This window comes from Erpetoichthys calabaricus, chromosome 5 (genome assembly GCF_900747795.2).
Source record: "Erpetoichthys calabaricus chromosome 5, fErpCal1.3, whole genome shotgun sequence".
NCBI classification, from domain to species: domain Eukaryota; kingdom Metazoa; phylum Chordata; class Cladistia; order Polypteriformes; family Polypteridae; genus Erpetoichthys; species Erpetoichthys calabaricus.
The window spans coordinates 250,091,975-250,119,064 of record NC_041398.2 but is presented as its reverse complement, the minus strand read 5'-3'; the positions used below and the strand labels follow the sequence as shown (position 1 = coordinate 250,119,064).

The 27,090-nt window shown below is 47.3% G+C and overlaps 2 protein-coding genes across 2 annotated transcripts in view; one reads left to right on the top strand and one right to left on the bottom strand.

Annotated features, from left to right (window-relative positions):
- The window catches only part of pkd2 (polycystic kidney disease 2), a 913,849-nt gene that overhangs the window by 333,895 nt on the left and 552,864 nt on the right, over positions 1-27,090 (bottom strand). The window lies entirely within an intron of this gene.
- LOC114652391 (uncharacterized) overlaps positions 16,301-27,090 on the top strand; it is a 29,079-nt gene continuing 18,289 nt past the window's right edge. Inside the window, exons 1-5 of the mRNA XM_028802771.2 lie at positions 16,301-16,372; positions 21,499-21,549; positions 22,832-22,885; positions 22,974-23,012; positions 25,316-25,378. Coding sequence (XP_028658604.1) covers positions 16,319-16,372; positions 21,499-21,549; positions 22,832-22,885; positions 22,974-23,012; positions 25,316-25,378 — 261 coding nt within the window. The 5' untranslated portion in view covers positions 16,301-16,318. The remainder of the gene's footprint in view (positions 16,373-21,498; positions 21,550-22,831; positions 22,886-22,973; positions 23,013-25,315; positions 25,379-27,090) is intronic.

Genomic DNA, 27,090 nt, shown 5'->3' with positions numbered 1-27,090 from the left:
CCGGCTGCTTTTCTTTTGAATCTAAAATGCAATGCGAAGGCCATTGTCGCCCTCTAGTGGCACAAACTAATTTCCGTTTAAACTGAGGAATGTCGTTCAATCCGCCCGTTGAGATTTGCTTTAGTTTAGTGGTGGCCGTCGTCAGATTGTCCCAGTGCAGTGAAACTGTGACTTTCATGTCCGACCAACATGCAGGACGTCTCTGCTCTCCAGGAATGTATTATATTTTCTTTTCCATTTCCTTGCTTATCATATGCATTTATCCAAAGCGACTTACAAAACAGGACAACATAATGGAGTGAACACCACTCTGGGGGACTGTTTGGGAACAAGTGTGACAGGACAAGGTGACAAAATTGATCGTCACAAGTGAAGGGCTCAGAACAAAATGGCAGCTTGTTACGCTTCCTTGGCTACAAGGAACTACAGAAGCATCATGAGCTGGACAGGAATCGAGCAAACCAGAGAGTCCTCCAGCGATTCCAAAACCCACTGAGGAGATCAAATGGAGGTCTGCAGCTCGTTCCACCAGCCAGGAGCCACACATGAAGAGAGAGTCTGGAATGAGATTTGATGCCAACCCAGAGGTGACATCAGCAGACCTGAGTGGTCGAGAAGGTGCAGAGGACCCCACAAGTGTCTCCATAGGTGTGTGTGCTGAGTGACTGGCTTCTCTTTAGGATTTGAAGGTAATACACAAACCACTGTAGGGTACCAGTGTGGTGATCTGAAGCGAGAAGTGGCACGTGCCCACCTCAGCTGGTTGAACACCAGATGTGCCACTGCGTTTCCAGTCATCAGCAGTGGTCCCTAGTCACACATGCATGAGAGCGTATCATCAGCCAAAGTTCCTGCCGTGCAGCCCAGGCTCACAATCTGCTCATCTTCTCCATGTCTGATCATCTACTCATCCATTCAGGGTCACATGTAACGTCCCGTAGGTGCAGGAGACCCCCCGCTGTTTGAGTCCCAAGGTGACCACCGTCCAGCTCTGGGGCTGAGCTTCATTTGCCATGTTGGCCTCATTTCAGTCATCTCAGAGATTGCTGCGACACTCCACAGTATTCATTGTGTGTGTGAGTGTTTGATAAGTAAAGAGACAAACAGGCACAAGATGAAGGGTCTGGGGCCCCCACTGGCAAACCCCGTCTATTAAGGTACCCAAAAGGCGTAAAAAGAAAACGTGTGGCACTACGCAAACGAAATGTTGTAGATTCTCAAGACGATCTGGATTTACAATGGCGTCCATCCCCTTTATGAAGAATTCTGGGAGGAAGAGGAGGGTCCGGGTGGTCTGACCCCAGATGTGACATCAGAGTGGGAGAAGGAGAAGAGTGAGTGCTATGAGACGGAGACCCCTCGTGTCTCGGCGGTAGATCACACTTACCTAAGCCCTCAGGTTGCTCCCCAAGCACACATGTGTGACAGGATTTATAACTAACTGCAAAAATAACAACACGATGAAGATGATGTGTTTCACAAATACGTGCAAACTCTTCTCCCGATGGTAATCTCGCCCACATACAGAATAAGAGGAGTAGTGGTGGGCAGCTTTCACTCTGCTGGTGGGCTGGCTGCAGCAGCGGGTGCTGTGGGTGCGGAGATCAATGTGAGAGTGGAGGGCACCGTGACGAGCAGAACGCTGAGGGCGTGGGACCACCTGTGGACGCTTTTATCAGCCTTCTGCATCATTTGGGTCTCCTGCCCTGAGAGAGAGAGAGAGAGAGAGAGAGAGAGACCCCCTTCATTGACTCCTGTCTGAGGTGCTGGCGTTGATGCCAAGAGCCTTGAGGTCACGCTGGCATACATGCTTGTGGCACACCTGGGGTCTTCCTGTTGACATCTTGCCAGTTCTCCACAGAGGGGGTCCTTGGTGTGAACTGGCATGTGCTTTAGACAAGTGAAGATGGAGGAAGGTGGTGCCCGTTGTCTCCAGCACTGTGCTGTTGGTGACCTCGTCTCTCCAAGCGTTGTTGAATTTGCACCTGAGGTGGCACAGGTGGAGTGAGTGGCACCGCAGTTCTTGTTTTGTGAGCAGCGTGCTCAGCACAGCTGGACTTTAATGTTCTCCATCAGAAAGCTGTTGGCCCAGACCCCCCTCTGTCACTCCTGCTTTGACGACACTCTTGAGTGCCAGGCTGTCTGAGATCGTGGAGCTAATGGAAGGGCCAGCTCTGACATCTTGGCTCATCACCCGCATCTTCTACAGGTCGACGTTAACCCGTCCTTGCCAGCTCCTGTAAAGCAGGTGACGAGAGGGGACTGTGACTGTCCTCAGCTAACACAAAGTCTTGACGTGTCACATCTGCAGCCTCGACAGCGTGAAGAGGGTCCCGTCTGATCCTGTATGGAGGTAAATGCCCTGCGTGGCATAACGTAAGCAGGACCACAAATCCAAACAATCAGTGTTGGAGGGGGAACAGACCCCCTAACCTGACGACAGACTCCGACGTTGAGCTGTGAAATACGACGGGCCCCTTCAAATTGTCACGGCAGTCAACAACACTCCACGGTGGCATCAATGCAGGGCTTCTTAAACCCCCCCCCAATAATGCTCTTCTTGTTGTCCTCGAGACCCTGTGTATGATAGCCGACAGGTCAGAGAGGGGGAATAACGGAATAATACTGGAATAATGTTGTCGATTGATGGCACAAATTGGAGGTAACCCATTGTGAGAGATGTTCCTGACTCCTTCCCATTAATTATAATGGCGCCTCGTGACCCAAAATGTGGCAACCCCAATAATGTAAGAAACTGCGTATTAAGGATTAATTGTGCAAATAACATATGAAGAATTTCACAAATATACGCAGACCCTAACCCTGAACTTAACCCCCTCAACATACGTAACAAGCACGTCACTTGGCACTCTGGCTTGGCTCTTATGGGACACGCAGGGCGGCTGCCCAGGTTGGTTCCTTAATCTTCCTTTTTATTGAAGATAATATTGGAAGTTATGTTATGTTGGTTTTTTGCTTTGTCTTTGTATATTTTGTAACTTGGCTGTGGTGTTTCTGTGGCCTGCCACCTGTATGTGGAGCCTCCTCAGTACACAGCTGAGTTTCTGACCCAGTGGCACTTCAGAGAGCCACCCCTTCAGCAAAGCTCGCTCTTCTTGACTTTTCTCTGTGATTTTCCATTTCGGATTTCCGGTTTTAACCGTTGCTATAATGTCAGGCACCAATTGGATGGGATTGTTTTATCTTTAGGGATTTGCCTTTTTAATTAAAATATAAATGTTTCTCTTTTTATCTTGCCTCGCCTTTAAATTCAGTTTGTTGGTTGATTAAATTCTTAATTATCGTCTGGTGCCCCACACACTAAAGAGTTTTTAAGCACATAGTCCCAAACACTTCCAATAATGCCCACTAGAGGGGGATCTCATCATCAAACCCCAGCTAGTAATAAGGGCAAGCACTGAATCTTCATCAAGTAAAGGAATCATTCTTCAGAGAAAAGGCTTAACAATCAAAATGAAGCTCAATGGAGCACAAATAGCTGAAACTCTGACAAAGTCCCGGTAGAGAGTCCAAACAGAGTGGTCAAGAAAACAGCAAGAGGGTCAAATTCCAAAATATACAAACGGCACCGGCACAGCAAAACACACACACACACACACACACGACTCACCAACGTCTGAGCGACATTACAATGTGTACCCTAATTTGTGAATTTCCCATTGGGATTAATAAAGTATCTATCTATCTATCTATCTATCTATCTATCTATCTATCTATCTATCTATCTATCTATCTATCTATCTATCTATCTATGTTTATACAGTGCCTTTCACTCTATCTATCTATCTATCTATCTATCTATCTATCTATGCTTATATAGTGCCTTTCACTCTATCTATCTATCTATCTATCTATCTATCTATCTATGCTTATATAGTGCCTTTCACTCTATCTATCTATCTATCTATCTATCTATCTATCTATCTATCTATCTATCTATCTATCTATCTATCTATCTATCTATCTATGCTTATACAGTGCCTTTCACTCTATCTATCTATCTATCTATCTATGCTTATACAGTGCCTTTCACTCTATCTATCTATCTATGCTTATATAGTGCCTTTCACTCTATCTATCTATGCTTATACAGTGCCTTTCAGTCTATCTATCTATCTATCTCTATCAATGAACCACCGGGGTCTGCATGTGGAAGACTCTTCTGGATTTAGGGGACGGAGGAGGGCAGTTCCTAGCAGGGATTGACATTTGTGATGCGCCATCTGTTGGAATGAAAATGACATAGCAACCAGATGGACACACAGACACTTCTCCTTTCATTAAGGTGGATGGTATACTGGAGAGGTAAGCAGTAATGGAAGGGGAGCCCCCAAAAACCAGAGCCAGCACTGGAACTACAATTCCCATGAGGCAGCAGGAGTACACTGGGGCTAATGGGAGAACACCTTTACCGTTATGTTATGGGCAGAGTGGTGGCTAAGGGGCTGTGTTGGTATCTCAAACCCCATCACTGCCACTCCATTGGGCTTTCGAGTGAGGCCCTTAACATAAGAATTGCTCTAGGGGATCTGTATGATGGTTGGGCGTGTGCTCGGACCCCCAAAAGTCATGTGATAAGACCTCAGAGATTCATAAAGCCTGTCAAATTAAAAACTTTGTACCACCCAAAGCAGGGTCTCCTCTTTTTTTTTTTTTCTCCTCAATTTCATTACAGCTTTTATCTAACAGCACATCGGTTTGTCTCATGGTGGGCCGGGACAGTTTTTCCCAGTTTATTTTCATGTGGACCCCTTTAATGAGAACTAAATGGGCCCTCAAGTGGTGAATGGAGTTGACAGACCCTTAAGGAGAGACGTTTCTTTCTTTCAAACCCCCCCAAAAACTTTAAAAAGCACAGAACTCCCTTTGGTGGAGAATTTCACGCCGGCCAAATGAAGTTACGCATCCAAATCCAGGGGTGCAAAGCTTGTAGAGACTCAACGCTGGCCCTGCTGCCAAAGGGGCTTCTGAGTTAAAGGATCTGAATGAGGGGTTTCTGATTTTGATTTTTAATAAATGAAGTTTTCATGATGGATTATCGGGCGCAGGCCGATCGGTAAAGATGGCAAACTCATCCACCTGCCACACAATGAAGAGTGCAGAAAGTGAAGGGGTCCGGCTGCTTCCTAAGCCCACTCTAATTCCACAAGCGCTGCACTAGGAAAGGCGCTATATCAAAAGAGCCCCCTCTGCTGGGCTCGGGGCTTTGGCTTTCTTTCTGCTCCCTCGTCTTTTCGGCTCAGGTAGCAATCAGCGCCTCTGCAGCCTCCTAATTACATGCGAGGCCCGAACTGACATAAACACTCGGTGAGCTCTTCAGCCCGCAGACATTTTTTGTTTCTCTTTTGACCCCGTTGAAATGAGACTGCGAGTCGCTGACGGCAGCAGAAAACAATGAGGATGAGCAGCCCACGCACCGAGCCGGCGACTCCCGGTCATTAAGAAAGCCGCTGACTCATATGGCGCTGCCAGGCACGTCGAGGCAATCAGAGCAGCGGGCACATGAGAGAGGAGAGAAGGAGAGCCAGTGGGAGACGGAAAGGTGGGGCCACACCGGAGTGCCAGGGGGCATGGCAGGCCAACAGGGGGCATTTCTGTTTGGTTCAATTTGAGGCAGGGGAGCCTTCTGTGTGGACCCCCTCTGTCTTCTTCATGGCATTTCAGTCGTCTCCGCATTCCTCCAAGATGCTAGCTTCCAAATTACCCAAGTGTGTTAAAAGGGTCCGGCAGAGCGTCATTCTGCCATTCAGTCTGGGCTGCTCCCTTGTGAATGGTCACAGCAGAATGGGCACCCTAAAGTGGCATGCAAAGGTACACTCAAGAAGCACATTAAGCATTATGAAGTGGCACCCTAAAGCAACTTGAAAAAGCACAATAAAACATCCCTCAAGGGGTACATTAAGTAATCTAAAGTGCCACCCTAAAATGGCACCTTAAGGTACACTTTGGAGGCACAACAGGGCACCCTGAAGCACCATAAGGTACCATCTAGAGACACATTAAGCACACTGAAGCAGCACCCTAAGGAGACGCAATGAGGCACCCTCTGGTAATGGAAGTGACACCCTAAGGTACACTCAAGAGGCATATTAAGCATTTTGAAGTGGTACCTAAAACTGGCACCCATAACTCTAGAGGCACAATAAGGCACCCTGAAAAAGGACCCCAAGGTACCATCCGGAGGCACATTAAGAATTCTAAAGTGCCACCCTAAAAATGCATCCTGAGGCACCAGAAAGTACCCTCAAGTGACACATTAAGCAATTGAAATGTACAAGTAAGGTACCCTGAAGTGACACCCTATGGTACCCTCTAGAGGTGCAGCAAGCCCCTGAAGTGTCACCCTAAAGTGACACCTATACCTAGGTGCTATATAAAACAGGAGGGGGGCTGTTCCCTTGGTGACCCCTAAGTGACTCACCTCAGCTGCTGGAAGCAGGGTGGCTGCAAATGTGGGGCAACGTGAAGTGGCGATGCCACAGAAGGATGAATGGACACCACTGCCACACACTGTGACCCTGGGGGCACCCAGTCACCTTTCAGTTCTTTTATAATGTGCCTGTGAAATATTATGGGATGTCTTCCTAGTGAATAAGTGAGTTGAGTGTTCTGTCCATTAAGCTTCACTGGATGGCAAACGCTTGTGGCAAAGGTACCACAGAAAGCAGCAAACTCGAGCCCAAAATGTGCCAGCTTCTGTGACCCCTGGTGAGGGGACTCCTCTTCAAATTGTAAAACACTGGAGTGCATTTGTGAAGCATCTTCAGTAACAGATTCCTGGGCCACCTACTCGAAGTGACCAAAAGTGACCTGTCCAGCCGAGGAACTGCAGGAAAACACAGAAACCCGGCGGTGCCCGTCAACGACTCACGCTGCTCTTCAGCACAACATGGCACTGTACGCTCCATGCAGGGGACATGTAGTTGGATTAAATCCTCATTTCCATTGTGAAGTGGATCTCAAGGGCTGGCACCCTGGCCAGTGGTTGTTCCTGCCTTGTGCCCAATGCTCGTTAGGGTGGGCTTCAGCTTCCCAGGCTCCCTGCTCTGGCTTGAGAGTTGGATTTAGAAAATGGATGGATGGCACTTCACCAACCTTCACCACTAGATGGCACCCTTTCATTCTTCTCTGGGAGGGCAGTGTTGCCATCTTAAAACAGATCCTTCTAGAAGACTGGCATGGCCCCTGAAGGCACAAAGGAGGGTCGGGGGTGGGGGGGGGCAGCACCTCGAGCATTTGTGCCCAGTGTACACTTGTCAACATTTGTGAAGCACTTTGAGCACGAGAAAGGCGCTATATAAATAAATAAGAGATATCATTATTATTATTATTATTATTAAAACTGAGCAGCAATGTTAAAATGTATTGCCCCCCCCACCCCCCCACCTTGTGTGGTTTTGCACTTTTTACACAATGAATGGCCGTAGACCCTTCAGACAAAACACAATATTAGAAAAGAGGAGCCTGAGTGAACACACGACGAGGTTAGCTTTTCTGTGTAAAAGTAATTGCCCCCCGTCATTTCGATACTTGGTTGCGGCACTAGTCGCCTCCAATAACGTGGTCTCCGTCTTTGGGTGAGCCCACTGTCCTTCATTCAGACTCGATGGCAGACTAGCGAGTGTGAGGTGCTTGACTCGGGTCCTCAGGTCCTCGCTGTTGGGTTCAAGTCAGGACTTTGAAGGGGCCAGCCCAACACTTCTGCGCTTTTGTGCTTCAGCTCCACGTCACTGATAGGTGACAGGTGACATTCTTCTGCCACTAAAGTGTACAATTCCTGGTCCCTTCAATAACAGCAAGTCTTCCAATCGGCCCCACGCCATCACCCTCGTGTTTAATTGTAGGCCTGACGTTCTGACGCAGGGGGCCACATGGCGTCCATAGAGCTTTACTTTTGACTCGTCTCTACACAGCACTTTAGTCCCAAAGTCTCGGGGATCGACCGGATGTTTCCCTCTTGGAGAGCAGAGCTTCCCCCTTTGCTCTTCTCCCATGAGTCCCGTCACTTTCTGGTTCTGTGGGATCCTGCACACTGACCTTGGCTGAGGTTGGGGCGGCCTGCAGGGGTCTTCGGATGTCTTTGCTTGGATCCTCAGTAACACCTCTAGAAGGAGTCATGGCTGCACCCTTGGAGTCATTTTGGCCTTTCCTGGTCCAGAAGTCCCTCGCTGTGGTGTCACTCTGGTGACAACGTCCACCCGATTGGGAACCTTTCAGCACAAGTCACCTGAGAGTCCCTTTGATTATGGTCTTGTGTTCTCCTTGGATGACTTCATTCTCATGGTGAAGGTTGGCTTACATTCAACAACACAGTCAGCCGAGTCAAGTTATAAATGAACTTTGGGTAGCTAAGGGGGCAATCACTTTTACACATGGATAACTTTCCTACCAATGGCACTTGACACACATGTGTAATATTATGTAATGACCTGCCGGGCCGAGAGGGGGCGCTCTCACCAACACTGCAGCACAGAGAGACCGCCCAGTCGAGGGCGCCTGACTCCGCCCCTTTCGGTCCCCCGTCCATGACAATACCGGATTCCCAGAAGGAGACGTCATTTGTTAGACGGAGCTCCCCTTAAAGCGACCCAAGAGAATCATCTGGGTTTCTGTTTGTTTTCCTGAGTAATTTACGCCAAGCCAGATGTTACTTTTGTTTATTTTCCATTTGTAAAAAACGGGACCACCCGGATGGTGCCCCAAATTTTGAGTCTGTCATTCCTGCCCCCCCCCGGCCACACACTGTACTGTATGTTCACTCAGAATCCCTTTATCATGTCTAAAGATCTGAAGCCATTCATTGTGACAAATATTTAGGATGTCAAGAAGGGGGCAAATACTTTTTCACAGCCCTGTCACCACAGTGTTAGTCGCTCACATTGTCATTTATTTCATACGGCATCGCCAGGCACCTCCAAGAAAATGCCGTCAAATCCCTTCTCGGCCTTTGCCAGTGGGTGTTTGTGTCCCCAGGGGGCCTGAAGTGACAGTGACAGTGACAGTTAAGCCACAGCAGGCGCCTTCTGTTTAGGGGAGCTTAGCCCTGGAAGCCGACTGGGCCCGAAGCCCAACTTTCCCTCGGTGCGTCGGCAGTCAGCTATAATTAGCTCTAAACACCGGGTGCTCGGTTGGTGCAATCGAGGGAAACGCAACACCTTGTGACATCAGCTGGCGGTAATCGTCTGCCAGTCTGGAGCAGCGGAGAAGGCGGCGGAAAAAAAAAAAAAAAGTAAACACAGAAGGGAAAGATCAGCTGGCAGAAGAGGACGCGGTGGGAAAAAAACTCGTCTCACGGTCGTTCTTTTTGGAGCTACGGACCCCCAACGCTGGGCGGGAGAGTCGCCCCTCTTATCCAGTAAGTCAAAGCGCTCGGCTGGTGCTCTGAACGTCTGCTAGGTGAGGAAAGTGAGGGGAGTGAGAAGAAGGCAGTGAGTGGGGGGGGGGAGGCGGGTTCCCGGGGGTCTCGTACTACTGACATGAAGTCCATGATGGATGAGGAGAAGGCGTGGGGGGGTTAGAAAGGGGCAAGCGAAGGCACAGCCAGGTGACTCCAAGGGGCCGCGTCGCTTCAGTTCAATGGATTCTTGGATCATATAAGCAGTGAGTGCCGCCAGCCGGGCGACCCACCCGAGGAGGACCCCACATGCCGAGTACCCCACCTGATGTCCTCTCTGGTCAACCCACCGGGTGTGTGTGCCTGTCGATACGTCAGTGTGCTGTGTGTGTGCTCAGCTGAGTATGCAGAATACGGCTAAAGGCAGGGCAGGGGCACACTTGGACGGGTCACGGTGGGCTCGTAGGTGTGTGTGTGTTTACGGAGGAAGGCTGGGGTGTGGAGAGTCCTTGTGGGCACAGAGAGGGCCGTGTGAGCGTGTGTACAGAAGAGCACATGAGCTATCGGACAAGCGAGACAAGGGTGCCTTTTCAGGGTGGCACTTTAGAGTGCCTCGAGAGTGTGCCAGTTCGGGGGGCCTTTGGGTGGGTAAATAAGAGCACAAAGCAATCGGAAAAGCGAGACAAGACCATCCGGTCCTTCAGTCACTCGGGTGTTTAACTCACCCAGCGTCTCCTCAGGGGCTCACAAGGTTTCATGAATGGGGAAGTGTGTGTCAGATTGTCACAGCTCTTTGCACCAGCGTACAGTGTGTGTCTGTGTGAATATGGCACACGGGTACGACGTTCTGGACATCATCCAGATCAGCCTTGTGTGTGCGTTTGGTCATCCATCTGTGAACGGTACCCGTGTAACGTATGGGGCATCTGTACGAGGTAGGCAAAGTGCTCTACAGGGTGGTCCACAGTGTGCATTTGTGTGCCACGCCTGTGTGGTGGACATTCTGCATGTGAGCTCACCTGTGAGGGCTGTCTGAACGCATACAACGTGTAACATATACCTGTGCGAGTGTAAGTGTGTGTGTGTGTGTGTGTGTGTGTGTGTGTGGGCATTGGGTCACAGATGCTGCAGTCCCGGATGGCATCAATGACTCCTTTAGAATGCAAGGGCATGGGCAGCTCCGCCATCCCAGCCAGTATGGTTGCTGCCGTCTTTCCCGACCAGCAGGCCATGAGAGGGGATGGACACAGGGAGACGGCCATTTATTACTCCAGTACTCTAGGTGGCAGTACTCTCATCATGGAGCAACATGGCAGTTGTAGTCCTGATAGGGCAGCCCTGTGGGGGGTACTTGGGTGCAACCAGGAAGGGGGGGTTGGGTCCTGCTAAGAAAGAACTTCACATCATAAGGAAGGGTCCGCCTGACCCGGAAGTGCTCCCTGGCTGTTATGTTGTCACACGAGTGGGAGTCCCGAGCCGCTTCACCTCAGCCAGGAGAGTCGGAGTCAAGAAAGGAGCTCACCTGGACGGAGTGGAGGGGAAAAGAGAAGGAATTGGGCTGCTGGGATTGAAATACAATGTATTAATAATAGTAATAACAACAATAATAATAATCATAATATTATCGAGGCCGTTTAAGGTTCTTGGTTTACTAAATGCTGCGGTGGGTTGGCGCCATGCCCAGGGTTTGTTCCCTGCCTTGTGCCCTGTGTTGGCTGGGATTGGCTCCAGCAGACCTGTAGTTAGGATAATGGATGGATGGATGGATGGTTTACTAAATGAACTGGGGCGCTCCCTAGTGGCCACAACTGGCAGTACAGAGCTGGACGAGTGTGAATGCCTCTTGGCGTGTGGCATTATGTGTGGTAACTCGCCTGGCAGAGCTGCCTTGTGTTCGGTCCGTCTGCTCTCCGTCTACCTGGAGGTGCTGCAGAGTGTAGATGTGCACCGATACGTGAGAGTTGTACACACGTGTGTGTGGAGTTTTGGGCGTTGTCCCGTTGTGTTTGTACACAGTACTGATGGACAACGTGTAGAGCAGCTCTGCATGTGCGGTGAGTCTCAGGTGCCAGGTGAGGTGGGCACAGATGTGTGTGGATATCTGAGAGGTGCTGAGTGGACACGAGCAGGGTGGGCTTCAGTGTGTCAGCACTGAACGTGTTTGACGTGAGTGTCGGCCATTTGTGTGTACAGTGGGGTCTCGCTTAATGTCGGCTCTGACTGGGAGGGTCGTTAGTGAATTCCGTTGTTAAGCGAGTTGACGTATGTTAATGTTGCGTCCAATTTGAAGTGGGAAGTCGGAATGCCCCCCCTTAAGTCAAATTTTCCAACTGGGAAATTTGGGGCTGGTCTGTCAAGTCCGAGTTTGTCTGACATCAGATGGTGACGCCATTCCAAAATGGTGACTTCAGTGACAGCTGTAGTGTCACACTGTTGATTAGCACTTCCACGTCTCATTATCTCAGTGGTCCACACGCTGCGGTCCAACGTCTCTCTGTGGATGCGTTGCTATGGTGTTTGGATACGTGAAATTCCGGGGAATGCGTTGTTGTCAACTGATATTTATTCAGATGGAGCAAACACACCACAAAGGATCTCCTGGATGTGTCCATATTGGTTTTTCTGAAAGTTTTACTGGAATGCGGTCAACTCGGCTATGTGACGTCATTCTCAACTCTGACTCCTGAGGTAAATGGAAGGGATTCGTGTCCCTGGGTCTGATGTCACCCTTGGCCCTGCCCATTTTGGATATTAGGTGCCACATATGCATCGCTGCATTCTGGCACACGGCAGTGGCACACAGGACGGGCCTCATTGTCATTTATGTAGCGATGACACGTCAAGTACACACCTGACCTGACATTAAACACGAGACACGCAAAACGTCACATAAGTTAATGTAATCATAATAATAAGACATCCATCCATCCATCCATCCATTTTCCAACCCACTGAATCCAAACACAGGGTCACGGAGGTCTGCTGGAGCCAATCCCAGCCAACACAGGGCACAAGGCAGGAACCAATCCCGGGCAGGGTGCCAACCCACCGCAGGACACACACAAACACACCCACTAGGGCCAATTTAGAATCACCAATCCACCTAACCTGCATGTCTTTGGACTGTGGGAGGAAACCCACGCAGACACGGGGAGAACATGCAAACTCCACGCAGGGAGGACCCGGGAAGCGAACCCAGGTCCCCAGGTCTCCCAGCTGCGAGGCAGCAGCGCTACCCACTGCGCCACCGTGCCGCCCATAATAAGACATGAGTAGCAATATTAATACTGTAATTCAACTGCTTATGACGCCATTTCAAAGCCATTCCATTTCATTTGTTGTTTTGCTGTTGTTAACATGTGACTTCATTAGTCAGGACCCCAGCTAGCAGAGTTGTGACTGTGCCCCTCTGTCACATCCGGCCTGTGTACTCTGTGCTCGTATGCACTGGCGGTGGTCCTTGCACATGCAGCACAATACTCTGTTACTCCTTCTCAAGAGACCACCAGCTCCAGGGTGTGAAACAGGACCCTTCACGTGCCCTCTTAGCGAGTGTGCTGGACTGCGTGCTGAGGTGGACGTGTCAAAGTGACAAAAAGTGTGACGTGTGACATGTTGATTGACGCCTTTCACTGGATTCTGTGTGTGTGATAATACTACATGTGACCAACAGGGGACCTCAAGTGTTACTGTGTCACCTGAAAGCCACAAAGGCAGCAAAACAACAACATCATCAACATCCCAAATCGCTCACCACACAAATAATCATTTAATACGTAACTCAGAAGAAAGAATCTGCCAGCACACAAATCCACAGCCAAGTTCTGTCAGAAGACACAAAGGTAAAGTGAACTGGGATGACACAGCAGCCAACGGAGGTCCTCTCTGTGCCCTGCCTGTGATGATCTCCGGGTCCTGTGGTAGGGTACAGCAGTCTGGAGTGCCAAGTTACAGTGGGGGTGCCATTTCAAAGTGCCAGGGCTAAGCAGATCAGCAGGTGTGGTGCCCAAACGCTAGTGGGGGTCTCAGAATGCTCAGGGTGTGCCAACACTTTCTGTAACCTTAGGATGATATTGTCTTGGCACAATCAAGTATGGCAGCCCTTCAGACGAAGCCGATTGTAGTTATAAGTGTGTCTGGAACCGAGTTTTGATCTTCATTGAACTTCTCATAATGAAAAAAAAAACAAATCTTTAAACTAACAACTCAAAAATTATTATATTACTCTTAAACATATTGAATATGGTAGGCCCCTGTATCAGTGGGTGGAGTACTGCAGGTAGATAGATAGATAGATAGATAGATAGATAGATAGATAGATAGATAGATAGATAGATAGATAGATAGATAGATAGATGTGAATGGCACTATATAATAGATAGATAGATAGATAGATAGATAGATAGATAGATAGATAGATAGATAGATAGATAGATAGATAGATAGATAGATAGATATGAAAGGGACTATATAATAGATAGATAGATAGATAGATAGATAGATAGATAGATAGATAGATAGATAGATAGATAGATAGATAGATAGATAGATATGAAAGGCACTATATAATAGATAGATAGATAGATAGATAGATAGATAGATAGATAGATAGATAGATAGATAGATAGATAGATAGATAGATAGATATGAAAGGCACTATATAATAGATAGATAGATAGATAGATAGATAGATAGATAGATAGATAGATAGATAGATAGATAGATAGATAGATATGAAAGGCACTATATAATAGATAGATAGATAGATAGATAGATAGATAGATAGATAGATAGATAGATAGATAGATAGATATGAAAGGCACTATATAATAGATAGATAGATCAACCTCTCTATATACTGGACATTGTGACCACCAGGGGGCGCCCCACACCCCAAACACAGTTTTCGTTACAATAAAAGAGAGTTTCATGCTCTGTGATTTCTTTGCCGTGTTCATTCAGTTCAGCACAAGTACAAACACACAATTATTCATTTTTCTCTCCTTCCTCCATTACTGTTCCACAAGTATCGGCTGCTGCCTCCCGACATGGACTCCTTGATGGAGAGGAGGCGGCTTCTTCAATGCCAGACCCAGGAGTCCTTCTGGTCCCACAACACTGCATGTCAGAAGCACTTCTAAGCCAGATGGAAGCTCCCCAAAACCCCAAAGTAGTGGTATCAGGACTACAGCTCCCAATATGCCCTGTGGGTGTACAAGTGGGAGTTCCACCAGGGGGATTCTGCCACACCGTATATAGGGGGAACACATGGTCTTGGGAAGTAGTGTCCCCCTGTATCCTTCCATTATGACCGTCCAGCCAGGAAAGGAACCTACCTGTCCTGGAGGTCCGCCCATCCACATCTTTCCATTGTGGAATCCTGTCCATTGGGATGCCAGTCCCTCTGTTATGGCATTCACAATATATAAGTATATAAGACACTATATATTAAATATTGGTGGCACGGTGGCGCAGTGGTAGCGCTGCTGCCTCACAGTTAGGAGACCCTTAAGGGATCGCTTCCCGGGTCCTCCCTGCGTGGAGTCTGTATGTTCTCCCTGTGTCCTCCCACAGTCCAAAGACATGCTGGTTAGGTGGACTGGCGATTCTAAATTGGCCCTAGTGTGTGCTTGGTGTGTTTGTGTGTGTCCTGCGGTGGGTTGGCACCCTGCCCGGGATTGGTTCCTGCCTTGTGCCCTTTGTTGGCTGGGATTGGCTCCAGCAGACCCCCGTGACCCTGTGTTCGGATTCAGCGGGTTGGAAAATGGATGGATGGATGGATATTAAATATAAATAGATATGAAAGTCTATATATAAAAGAGATGAAAGGTGCTATATTTCTCAGGGAAGTGTGTTTTGATGGCGTTTATGCAGTTAATCCCACAAAATGCTCGGGACATCTTGAGGATGATTAAACATCTTGCTGAATTTTACTATTGGTTCTGCCACTGTATGGTAATTCATTAATATTTATGAGTGGGGGCGGAGCCATCAATCAACTAACACAATGGCGTGTTGTGAGGGATGGGATGTTGGCCAGAGCTGCATTGAGAACTTTACTCAGCCATGAAGCGTGGAAGGAAATTTGGGGTTGGGGGACAGTTTGCAGAGGGCATTGTCTCCCCAAGAACACTAGATGGCAGCCTCCCTGGGTTGTGGTGTCACCACAGATGGGCATCTTGGGAGCTGGAGCTTGTCTGAATCGAAGAGCCGCCTCTTTGCCTCACATTGCTTGTGTCACTTATCCCGCTCGTCACTAAGCCAGTTGTTCCAGATGTGCAGAACGCCTGCTTTTATTTTTTGCTTAAATAGTGATGAGCAGTGCACGTGAAACTGAAACTAAAGCTCCCTGGGAGTGGCTGTTTGAGTGGAAGACCCGCCTCTTCCCATCATGCACTGGTCAAGAGTCCTGTCTTCAACTGAAAATCCAAAGAGTGACCGGCGTGAGGCTTTAGTGTTGTGCTTAAGTCATGATAACCGGCGCACATCATAACAGTATTGTAGCACGCGTGTTGAGCATACAGCTGGATCAGTGACCTGTGGGTTGCATGACGCGAGTCACGTGAGATTTTTCTTTCTTTTTTTCGTGGCCATCTGTCACATTTGGCGCCTATCGTGTCACATTCCCTCCATTCTGCATGAAAGCATGAGATTACATTTTCTTTCTCTGTTACCACTACAAAGTACATGGGGGTCTGTAACAAATAAATGTATATATTCTTTTTTTAAATGCATAGAATAATAGCAACAGAGACAAAATATAAAAAATATAAAGAGAGAACAGAGGAGGAAGCTGAGGAAAAACTGCACAGTTCACACATGATGAAGACCAGTATGAAAGAAGGTTACATACGGCGTGTCCAGGCCTCTCATTTATGTGGCGCCTTTCATACGGAGTCCCCACCACAGCTGTCCCCTGTCACTAACAAGCTCTCCTTACATTTCAGGTTGACTCACTGAAGGATGAAGGCCTTCGTCTCGTTCATCATCCTCGTGTCGGCCTGTTTGTCCGCGGCGGTGAGTATGGAAACGTCTTTGATGAACAACACGACGACTTCCTCTCATTGGTCCTTTTATCTTATTTGTCATCAGGGCTTATTGTTCATTTGACCCCCTAAGAATGGTCAGCTTCATATGAGATGGACCCCTTAAAAAAAAAAAAAAAAAAAAAAGCAAAATCCTATGAAATAAAAGAAAAAAAATATGAATATTATTATTATTATTAATACCCTCCATCATTACTTTTTCATGGACTGATTTGACGGACCCCTTTATCCAAGGCGACTTACAACATTTATGATACAACTGGTTCCACTTCTTCTTTAGCTTTTACAATTGGAGCCCAGGAAGGTCAGCTGACTTGCTCAGGGTCACGCACACTGGTGTCAGTAGTGGGATTTGAACCCACAAAGCCGGCCACACTTTATCAGAGCTTCCTTTTGGATTTTCATAAACAAGTCCTAAGAGCGCCTCCTGTTGGAAGTGAGGGCCATTAACACCAATGCACTGAACACTGACCACTCAGAATGGCCGGCTTTAACTGGGGATCTGACTTTGGCTACAGTTCGTCCGCACGACTTCATTTTCATTTTAAAATCACGGACTGTAGTCTCCGCTTTCGGCTTTCATCCACGCTGCCCCAGCGTTTGTAACTTCTGAAATCTCCAATTCAGCTTTGTGTTCCGATCTCTTTGAGCCGGACCACCCGCACCCCCACCTGAAGCTCAGCATGTTCAGGCCTGGCCGGTACTTGAATGAGAGACCATCTAGGACAAGATGGTCCATGGACCCCTAGAGGAGGGTCTGTGAGGGTCTGGTAAAAATGAACATTTCTATTCACTGTACAGCACATATACAGGGTGAGTCACAATTCTGTTAACACTAATGGATTCTTCTTATCTCGACTACCCCTTTCCAGGTCGATGGGTGGGTCGTGGTGGACCATTACTATGATTTGATACCCTGTGATTTCTGGTTATGGGGTTTGGTGAAGGAGCGCGTGGATAGCAGCAAAGGACAGAATACGGACTGTGATGTCATCAATTAGTGTGTGTCCGGGATTTAAATGGTGCTGCTGCTCGTTAGGTTTGGTGTGTTGAACGTGTTGGCAAACAGCTTGAGACATCATCTTACACAGATGATAGAATTTTGACTCACCCTGTGTGTGTGTTTATACTGTCACAAGAAGGAGACTTAGACATCATGAAGGTTTGGGGTTATTTCTAACAGAGATGTTCACAGATTCGAGTCCAAAATAGAACTGATTGCATTGAGGTAAAATGGTGGCTTTAAAGGCCAGGACCAGAAGTGACGTCATCACTAGAAGTGACATTGTCAGGGACCGGAAGTGATGTCATCAATGGCGCCAGTACCCAGCAGGATTTCAGCAAGAGATTGAGAGAGACAGTCAGTGCACCCCACCACCCCCTGGTCTGGCATGGAATCTAAATCATTTAGGCCCTTCAGCTGTCTCCCAGTCACACATGTGTGTGACAATAGATATGCACATGAAGTTATGGGAAAGAGTAGTGGAAGCTCAGTTAAGAAGTGAGGTGATGATTAGTGAGCAGCTGGATGGCGTCATGTCAGGAAAGAGCACCACAGATGTGATGTTTGCTCTGAGGGTGTTGATGGAGAAGTTTAGAGAAGACAGAAGGAGATGCATTGCGTCTGTGGAGCTGGAGAAAGAATATGACAGGGTGTCCCGAGAGGAGCTGTGGTATTGTATGAGGAAGTCGGGAGTGGCAGAGAAGTACGTGAGAGTTGTACAGGATATGTACGAGGGAAGTGTGACAGTAGTGAGGTCTGCGGTAGAAGTGACTGAGGTGGGATTACATCAGGGATCAGCTCTGAGCCCTTTCTTATTTGTAATGGTGATGGACAGGCTGACAGACGAGATCAGACAGGAGTCCCTGTGGACTGTGACATCTGCTGATGACATTGTGATCTGCAGGTTGAGGAGACCCTGGAGAGGTGGAGATATGAGAGGAGAGGAATGAAGGTCAGTAGGACCACCAAGACAGAATACATGTGTGTGAGTGAGGGGGAGGTCAGTGGAATGGTGAGGATGAGGGGAGTAGAGTTGGTGAAGGTGGAGGAGTTTAAATACTTGGGATCAACAGTACAGAGTAATGGGGATTGTGGAAGAGAAGTGAAAAAGAGAGTGCAGGCAGAGTGGAATGTGTGGAGAAGAGTGTCAGGAGTGATTTGTGACAGATGGGTATCAGCAAGAGTGACAGGGAAGAGCTACAGGACTGTAGTGAGACCAGTTGTGTTATATGGGCTGGAGACGGTGACACAGGAGACAGAGCTGGAGGTGGCAGAGTTAAAGATGTTAAGATTTGCATTGGGTGTGACGAGGATGGACAGGATTAGAAATGAGGACATTAGAGGGTCAGCTCAGGTGGGATGATTTGGTAGACAAAGTCAGAGAGGCGAGATTATGTTGGTTTGGAGAGATGAGGGGTATAATGAGAGAAGGGTGCTAAGGATAGAGCTGCCAGGAAAGAGGAGACGAGGAAGGCCTAAGAGAAGGTTTATGGATGTGTTGAGAGAGGACATGCAGGTCATGGGTGTAACAGAACAAGATGACAAGGACAGAAAGATATGGAAGAAGATGATCTGCTGTGGTAACCCCTAATGGGAGCAGCCGAATGAAGAACAAGAAGATTTGACTACACCGCCCAGTCCCGATGATTTTTCTTGGGTGTCACATCTCTCACCGTTATTTTTCTCGCAGGTGTTTATATCACCTAAGCCGAATGCTTGAGTTTCATACTCGTGAGAATAAGAACACCCAAGAAAAATAAATTGCCCACCATACAGGTCATAGATGTATGAGACAATCAAAACTCGATAAATGAAGCACAGTCTGTCATTACATGTTTATGTGTTTCTGTGACTATTTCTGGGGAAAAGGGGGTCCATAGCTTTCATCAGATTCTTAAAAGGGTCCACAACTCAAAAAAAGGTTCAGAATCAGTGATCTCAGAAAAGCTTGGGTTACTTTTGGTGAGGCCAGTAGGGGGCACTCACCCTGTGGTCTGTGTGTCGATCTCGATGGCCCAGTGCAGTGACAGGGACACCGTGCTACAAAAATGGTGACGTCCGCCAGATGAGATGTAATTCTGAGGTCCCAACTCTCTGTGGTGATAAAAGATCTCAGGACATCTTTCAAAAAGAGCAGAGTGTACCGCGATGTCCTGGATTAATTGCCCACCATGACCTTGTCGATTCTGATCCCCTAATCGTCACCTTGTCCCTTTTTAGCTGACAATCTCATCTCTTCACCAACTAACAGCTGAGGTGTGACGAGCGTTCAAGTGCCAGGTGGGTGCAGCACAAAGTTGACGGCTCCCCACCATTGACGTGAAGCACTTTAAGGTGCAACATATCAATAGCAGTTCTTCTTCCTCTTCTTCCTCCTCTTAAGGCTTGTGCGATTCCTAATACCAATTTCTGGTAAGCGAATGGCCATTCCTGCTTTCTCTGACTTTATTTGCAATTAATGTTCCAGCTCTGAGGAACGATAGGCTCGCCGTTTTTTAGATTAGGCCTCTGCCTGTTTCTGGCTTACCTTCTGACCACTCGTTCTCTGCCATTTTTCATCCAAACACCCCACATACAAATTAAAGGAATGAAATTTTCGGAAGCCCTCACAACACTATAACAAAGAGTGGTGGGGATTTGAAACAAACTACAAAGTCACTGAGTTTGTAAAAGTGGAACAAATCAGGGGTGTGGCTTTGGGTGGGCGGAGTCATCTGTCCACCCAATGAAAATCCTTGGGGGGGGGGGCTCTTTAGGTTATTTTACCATTTAGTTGCCCTCCCTAAACATTCGAATGCTCACCTCAAACTGGCCAAAGTGGTGTGAGGCCTCCAAGAGCCGCCGGGCGGATCAGGCCAGAATCCCCAAGTGTCTGCCCAGAGAGGGAGCACCCAAAGGCAGCCTGAGCTCCCACTCTAGTGGCTGGCTTCAGCTTACAATCTGGGCTCTTAGCACGTTGTATGTCAAGTTTACAGAATAAAGTCAAAGCTCCACCAAGAGGGAGGATAACTGTAAACCTCTGGCTTGTGGATGAAACGGCAAACAAAAAATCTTTTTATAAATATATACATATATTTTTTTATTTGATTTGATATGCCTTTTTCCAATGGCCTTTGCAGGTCAGAGCGCAGGTCGGCCATCATACAGCATTTCTGGAGCAATTTTCAGGGTCTTGCTCAAGGGGTAGGAACCCTTCTGACAACCATAGGATTTGAACCAGCAACCTTCTAGATGCCAGTGCAGATCCTCAGCCACAGAGCCACCATAAACCAGAAGGTTTATTACAAAAAGGGAAAATAAAGAACAAAACCTCACAAGAGCCAAAGAGGCAAAAAGGAGTTGCCAACAAGACAATCCACGGTAACCAAGTCCCCAGTATGAAAAACAGAAGAGGAAACCCTTGAGCAGGGCCACAGCGTCTAAAAGCCAGAAAATCCAAAGAGCTTCGATAAACACGAAGAGGGGAACTCAGCAACACCAACTGCATACAATGTACCGCGGGGGGGACTGCGATTCCCATGAGCCTTCAGGGGGCAGTGAGCAGTCCCTAAGGGGAGACTGACAGGTGGCGCCACCTGTTGATGAACCAGCCCCAAAACACGGGAAACAAGGCAGAACAGACAGGACACTTTAAAATAAGGCAAAATAATATGCATAATTAGAAAAATAATAAACAAAAATAACACAATTAACATAAATGATAATAAAGAAACAAAAATGAAAAAAAGGATTTTGAACATAAAGTAGTTATTAGCTACACCATGAAGTGCAAATCAGCTGACTACGCAAAGCCTCTTGTGTTCTTAAAAGATGAAAACAGAATTCTGAGCAGACCTGAAGTACAAATAGGGAAGAATTCTTGATGTCCCCCACCTCACTAGGGTGGTAACTTTAACACTGACGAGAGCACAAGAGGTCACCGGAGCTTAACCACCTCACAGTTTATCCTGAGGAGATATGCCAGGCACCCACTTGTGTAATACCACGACTGTCCTGAAGGGGGATAAACAGAACTGAGGGACCTGTCAGCCTGGGGAGACACAAACATCTGAAAGCTCTAAACGCCGCATTGCCCTTCTTGCTTTTTCTTCCAGACGCCGTCCTACAGGGTGAGATCTCAGAGTTCAGTGAGCGACGAAAATGCGGTAAGTCACACTGCTGCCATTTTGAATTTCTTTACTCACCTTGACAGGGACAAAATAAAGACAGACAGTCAGATCAATAGGAAAGGCACTACATGATAGATAGATAGATAGATAGATAGATAGATAGATAGATAGATAGATAGATAGATAGATAGATAGAAGTGAAAGGCACTATATGATAGATAGATAGATAGATAGATAGATAGATAGATAGATAGATAGATAGATAGATAGATAGATAGATAGATAGATAGATAGAAGTGAAAGGCACTATATGATAGATAGATAGATAGATAGATAGATAGATAGATAGATAGATAGATAGATAGATAGATAGATAGATAGATAGATAGATAGATAGATGTGAAAGGCACTATATGATAGATAGATAGATAGATAGATAGATAGATAGATAGATAGATAGATAGATAGATAGATAGATAGATAGAAGTGAAAGGCACTATATGATAGATAGATAGATAGATAGATAGATAGATAGATAGATAGATAGATAGATAGATAGATAGATAGATAGATAGATAGATAGATTTGAAAGGCACTATATAATAGATAGATAGATAGATAGATAGATAGATAGATAGATAGATAGATAGATAGATAGATAGATAGATAGATAGATAGATAGATAGGAAAGGCACTATATGATAGATAGATAGATAGATAGAAGTGAAAGGCACTATATAATAGATAGATGGATAAGCAGGGTACCACGGGGATAGAGCAAGGAGGCACAAACCCGTGGGGGCCCATGGCTACCGCCAGGGGGCGCACCAAGTCTCATTAAGCCCGGGTGCTCATGTGGCACTTCTGCCACACCTGGAAGTGCCGCCGGAAGAATGTCATCAAGCACCTGGCGCACATCCGGGTGAATATAAAATGGGCCGCCTTCCTACAGTCGGGGAGCTGGAGTCGGGAACTGGAGCAGACCAGAGCTCCAGTGACAGGACAAAGAAAGGCGGCCCAAAGAGGACATTAGGAGAGGCCCGTGTTGGGAGTGATTGGTGCAGAAGCACTGTGAGTGTGCAGGACTGGTGTTTGGGGACACTAGGAATAATAACAAACATGTGTTTTTGTAAAGTGCTGGTGTTTGGACCTGCACTCATGATAGATAGATAGATTTTCTACCATGCCGGCTCACTGATTTGTGAATGGGCTGACTGGACACCTCACAGGTTTCTGCTGTTCCCCCCAATGATCCACTGGTGGGATTGGCCCACTTTGACGTCCCCAATGCTAACACACTTCTGAACTTTTTCGACAGGTGGTCTTCACCTACGGACGTCTGTTGTTCAGTAAGAGCAGGCAAAGGCCACAAGTAAGTGGAGTTCTTTTTAAATGATGACGTGGCGGACACCCCTGCCCAGTCACAACCACCTCTTAAATTGTGATTTTATTTTTTTTAGATTCGATACAACAATCCTGCACTGCAAGGAGAAAATCAGGTAAACGACACGTCTGCAGGTTTTTCTTTTTTTTGTCAGCTTTGAATCGGATTGTTGCAGCAGTCATGGCTGTCCGTCCAATTGTCCATCACTTCCCTCCTGTGTGTCCCCTGTCAGGCAAACGGGTAGAAGGAGGTGTCTGCACAATCCTCTTTCACTTCCCTTCCTGTTGGGGGTCCACATGTGCGCAGCATGATGAGGGACGGCAGGAAGTGACATCACTTTGGCTGGCCCCTCGTTAGGTTGGGGTTAAGTCAATCTTAGTCAGGGCCTCACTGATGAAATGCGGCCATGGGTGGCCCTACCATGGAGCCCACAACTCCCAACAGCATCGCTGAGGAGATCGTCGATCACACAAACCCCTCCGCCACGTGAAGGCGTTTCGCAGTATCCGCGTATTTGGAGCAGTGGGGATCAGTCCAAGGCTTCCTCATTCACTCCATGAGACGTTTCTTTGGCCTAACCACACTCTTCACATCTCACTTTGTAATTTTTCCGGTAGATTTTTTCTCAGTTCTAAAGTTCTCGTCCTGCTCCTAAACTTCAGCCCAGTGGGTGCCGAATCGGTTACTCACCACTTAGTGTCACCAAAGGGAGACGTACGACACACACGGAGACCACCAGGAGTGAAGTGTCCTGAAAACTGGACGGGAACAGTGAGACGGCTCACCGAGTGTCACATTTCTAAACCAATCGCGTCTCATGAAGGCGGCGCTGAAATTGAGTGGTGCCCCTTGCAGTGGCTGTCAGGGCATCACAGTGGATCCTGTTAATCTTTGAGATGGTGGCTCTAATTTTCTTTAAATCAAACTGTCCAGTAATGTCTCAGGGACCCTCAAGTAGCTGGATGATCGTATTTCCCAGAACTTGCATGGCAGAATCTGAGCACCGCCATCTTATATAGGTGAGATGTAACATGTCACATATTATGGGCCATCAATGGAGATAACAATCATTAACAACATGTAAAAATGGCAGCAACTGTACCACCACTATGAGACATCATGTGACCAAAAAGATCTCTAGCAAGCATGACGAAATATTCCAAAACATGTCCAAAAATAAGAAGTACAAAATACAAAAACACATCCCGTTAGATTATAACAAGGCTTACCTCACAGCACCATGTGACTTTATATAGCGCCTTTTCTAAAAAAGAACACAAACTCTTGGTGTAGTGAATTCACTTTTAGGACCCCCAACTGTACCCTTTGTTAGTTGATTACTTCTTTTTGGATTTTATTGTCGCAATGTCATCATTTCTGTGCCATCTCCTTTTGGGGTTTGGTTACGGGCGCCACCAGTCTTGCCCTCATTTTACGCCCTGCACTTCATCTGACCATTTTATAAAAGATGGCAGCACAATAACAAAGGTAACAATGTGTTGGATTGCGGCCATGGAGCCCACCACTCCCAACAGCATCGCTGAGGAGATCGTCGATCACACAAACCCCTCCGCCACATGAAGGCGTTTCACAGTATTTGCGTATTTGGAGTAGCGGGGATCAGTCCAAGGCTTCCTCATTCACTCCACGAGACATTTCTTTGGCCTAACCACACTCTTCACGTCTCACTTTGTAATTTTTCCGGTAGATTTTTTCTCAGTTCTAAATTTCTCGTCCCGCTCCTAAACTTCAGTCCAGCGGGCGCCGAATCAGTTACTCACCACTTAGTCTCACCAAAGGGAGACGTACGACACACACGGGGACCACCAGGAGTGAAGTGTCCTGAAAACTGGACTGGAACAGTGAGACGGCTCACCGAGTGTCACATTTCTAAACCAAGGTGGCGCTGGCATTGGGGGCGGAGCTTCTTTTAAGGTGCAGAGAGCAGCGCTGATCTCTGAATACGATGAACCATCAAAAACTCTTCAGACACATAACAACACCTCAATGTGCGTCACGAGTACAGAGAGAAGAAAACAAAACCTGATGAAGAGGAAAACCGATCTGTAACATCAGATTGGCATCAGTGGACGAGTGGCAGACGTGAACAATGACGTGTCACGGAGTTAAAAATCGAGTCTCATGCAGTGAAAGAGTTAGGCTGAAAGGCAGAAGAAATGTCAGACGAGAGAAGGCGAGAGCCTACAGTCGCAGTAAGGAGTAGCACAGGTGCGTCAGACAAGTCAGACCAGGCGCCTCATGGTTGGCATCTTAGAGACCACAGACAGTCCGCCCATACGGCGCCTGGCACACGCTTCGAGAAGCACTGGGCGCGGCATGAGCACAATATCTCAAAAAGTGACAAACAACACGAATGATAACGACTAACCAGTGTGTCCCTTTCTGCTTCCCTCGTAGATGACAACACATCTGTACGGGTGGAACGAGGCCCACTACTGGCTGAGATTCTGGCACCCCATGGTAAGTGAGGAGAAGACGTCGTGCCAGCGATCAGCGACTTTGACAGTTTTAGTTATTTCAGGGCTTACTTTGCATATTAAGCAGAGATACGATACAATCGCGTCTGAGCTAATTCCACGTTTTAGGTGGGGATTTGGGGTCTGTGTTGGTTCATTTTTTGTTTCGTTCTTTTCTTTATGTGACGAGGGACGGGTTCCACTTGACTGTGACTGGCGCAGGTTTAGTCTCGTAGAGTCCTGCGCTACTCTTCTTTCCCCTTTTGTACTCTTTATTGTGTACAGAATGGTCTCCGATTCAACACCGATCCCTGGCTTTTAGGCTCTCGGTCCACACACCGTCGCTCTTGCCAAGCTGCTCTGATGCTCCATCCTGCACCCAAGAGCATTTGTGGAGGAAAGAAGTGAAAAACAATGGAAAGACGAGTGGTGATGGGGAACGGATGACGTGACAGCACAAAGGAAAGAGACAAAAGGGTGTTGTCTCCTTTAGGGTGAGAGCAGGGGAGATGGCTGACAGGGGCAGAGCTCTCTGCGGGGGGCAGCTAGAGGTGGCAGAGAGTGGAAAAGCCCAGGAGTGTGAGTTCAGGGCCCAGTTGAGTCTGCTGATAGTGGGCATAGAGATGACGTGATGGTGCCAAGGGTGAAGAGCAGGCCAGTATATCTGGTGTAAGGATGGCAAGAAGGAGCAATCAAGGGGTCACTAGTGGGATCATCAGTCCTGCTGCCATGGCGGTGATGTGGCTCCATGGAGTGGTTGCTGCACTATGAACTTCTGTATTCCCAGCTGGTTTTACTTATTTATTGATTTCTTGCCCTCCTGATGACTCCATCCCACCGTTCCCTGATTTATGGCATTACAGGAACACTCGTTTTGAAATTCACAAGCACCGTTGCACTTTTTCGCCTCTTAAACTCTGCCGTTGTCTCCTCACTTGCCACAGTTCTTCTTCAGTTACAAACGACTAGATGTCCAAACTTGAGTGGTGCCAATGGCAGTGGGTGTCAGAGTATCACCGTGGATTCTGTTCATCTCTGAGATGGTGGCTCTGATTTTCTTTAAATCAAACTGTCCAGTAATGTCTACTAAAACTAAACAAAAACCAGCTCAGAGACCCTCAGGCAGCATACCAGAATCTGAGCACCACCATCTTAAATAGGTGGGATATAGCATGTCACATGACATGGGCCATTAATGGATATAACAAACCTTAACAACATGGCCACGGGCATGGAAAGCTCAGAGCAAAAATGGCAGCTGCTGTACGTTCACAATGAGACATCATGTGACAATAAAGATCAGGGTGCTGTCGGAATAATGATGAAATATTCCAAAATACGCCCAACAACAACAAGTACAAAACACAAAACTCATGTCTCAGAAGATTATAACAAGCCTTACCTCACTGTACCATGTGACTTTACTGTATATAGCGCCTTTTCTGAAAAGAACACAAAGTCTTGGTGTAGTGAACTCACCTTTAGGACCCCCCGACTGCACCCTGTTAGTAGATTACTCATTTTTGGATTTTATTGTCGTAATATCGTCTTTTCTGTGCCGTCTCCTTTTGGGGTTTGGTTACGGGTGCCACCCCAGTTTTAGCCTCATTTTTACGTCCTGCACTTCATCTCCCGACTTTATCAAAAATAGCAGCACAGTAACAGCGTAGCATCAAGGGACCTAAAGCTTACCGCCAAGCCGACGCACATTTTGAT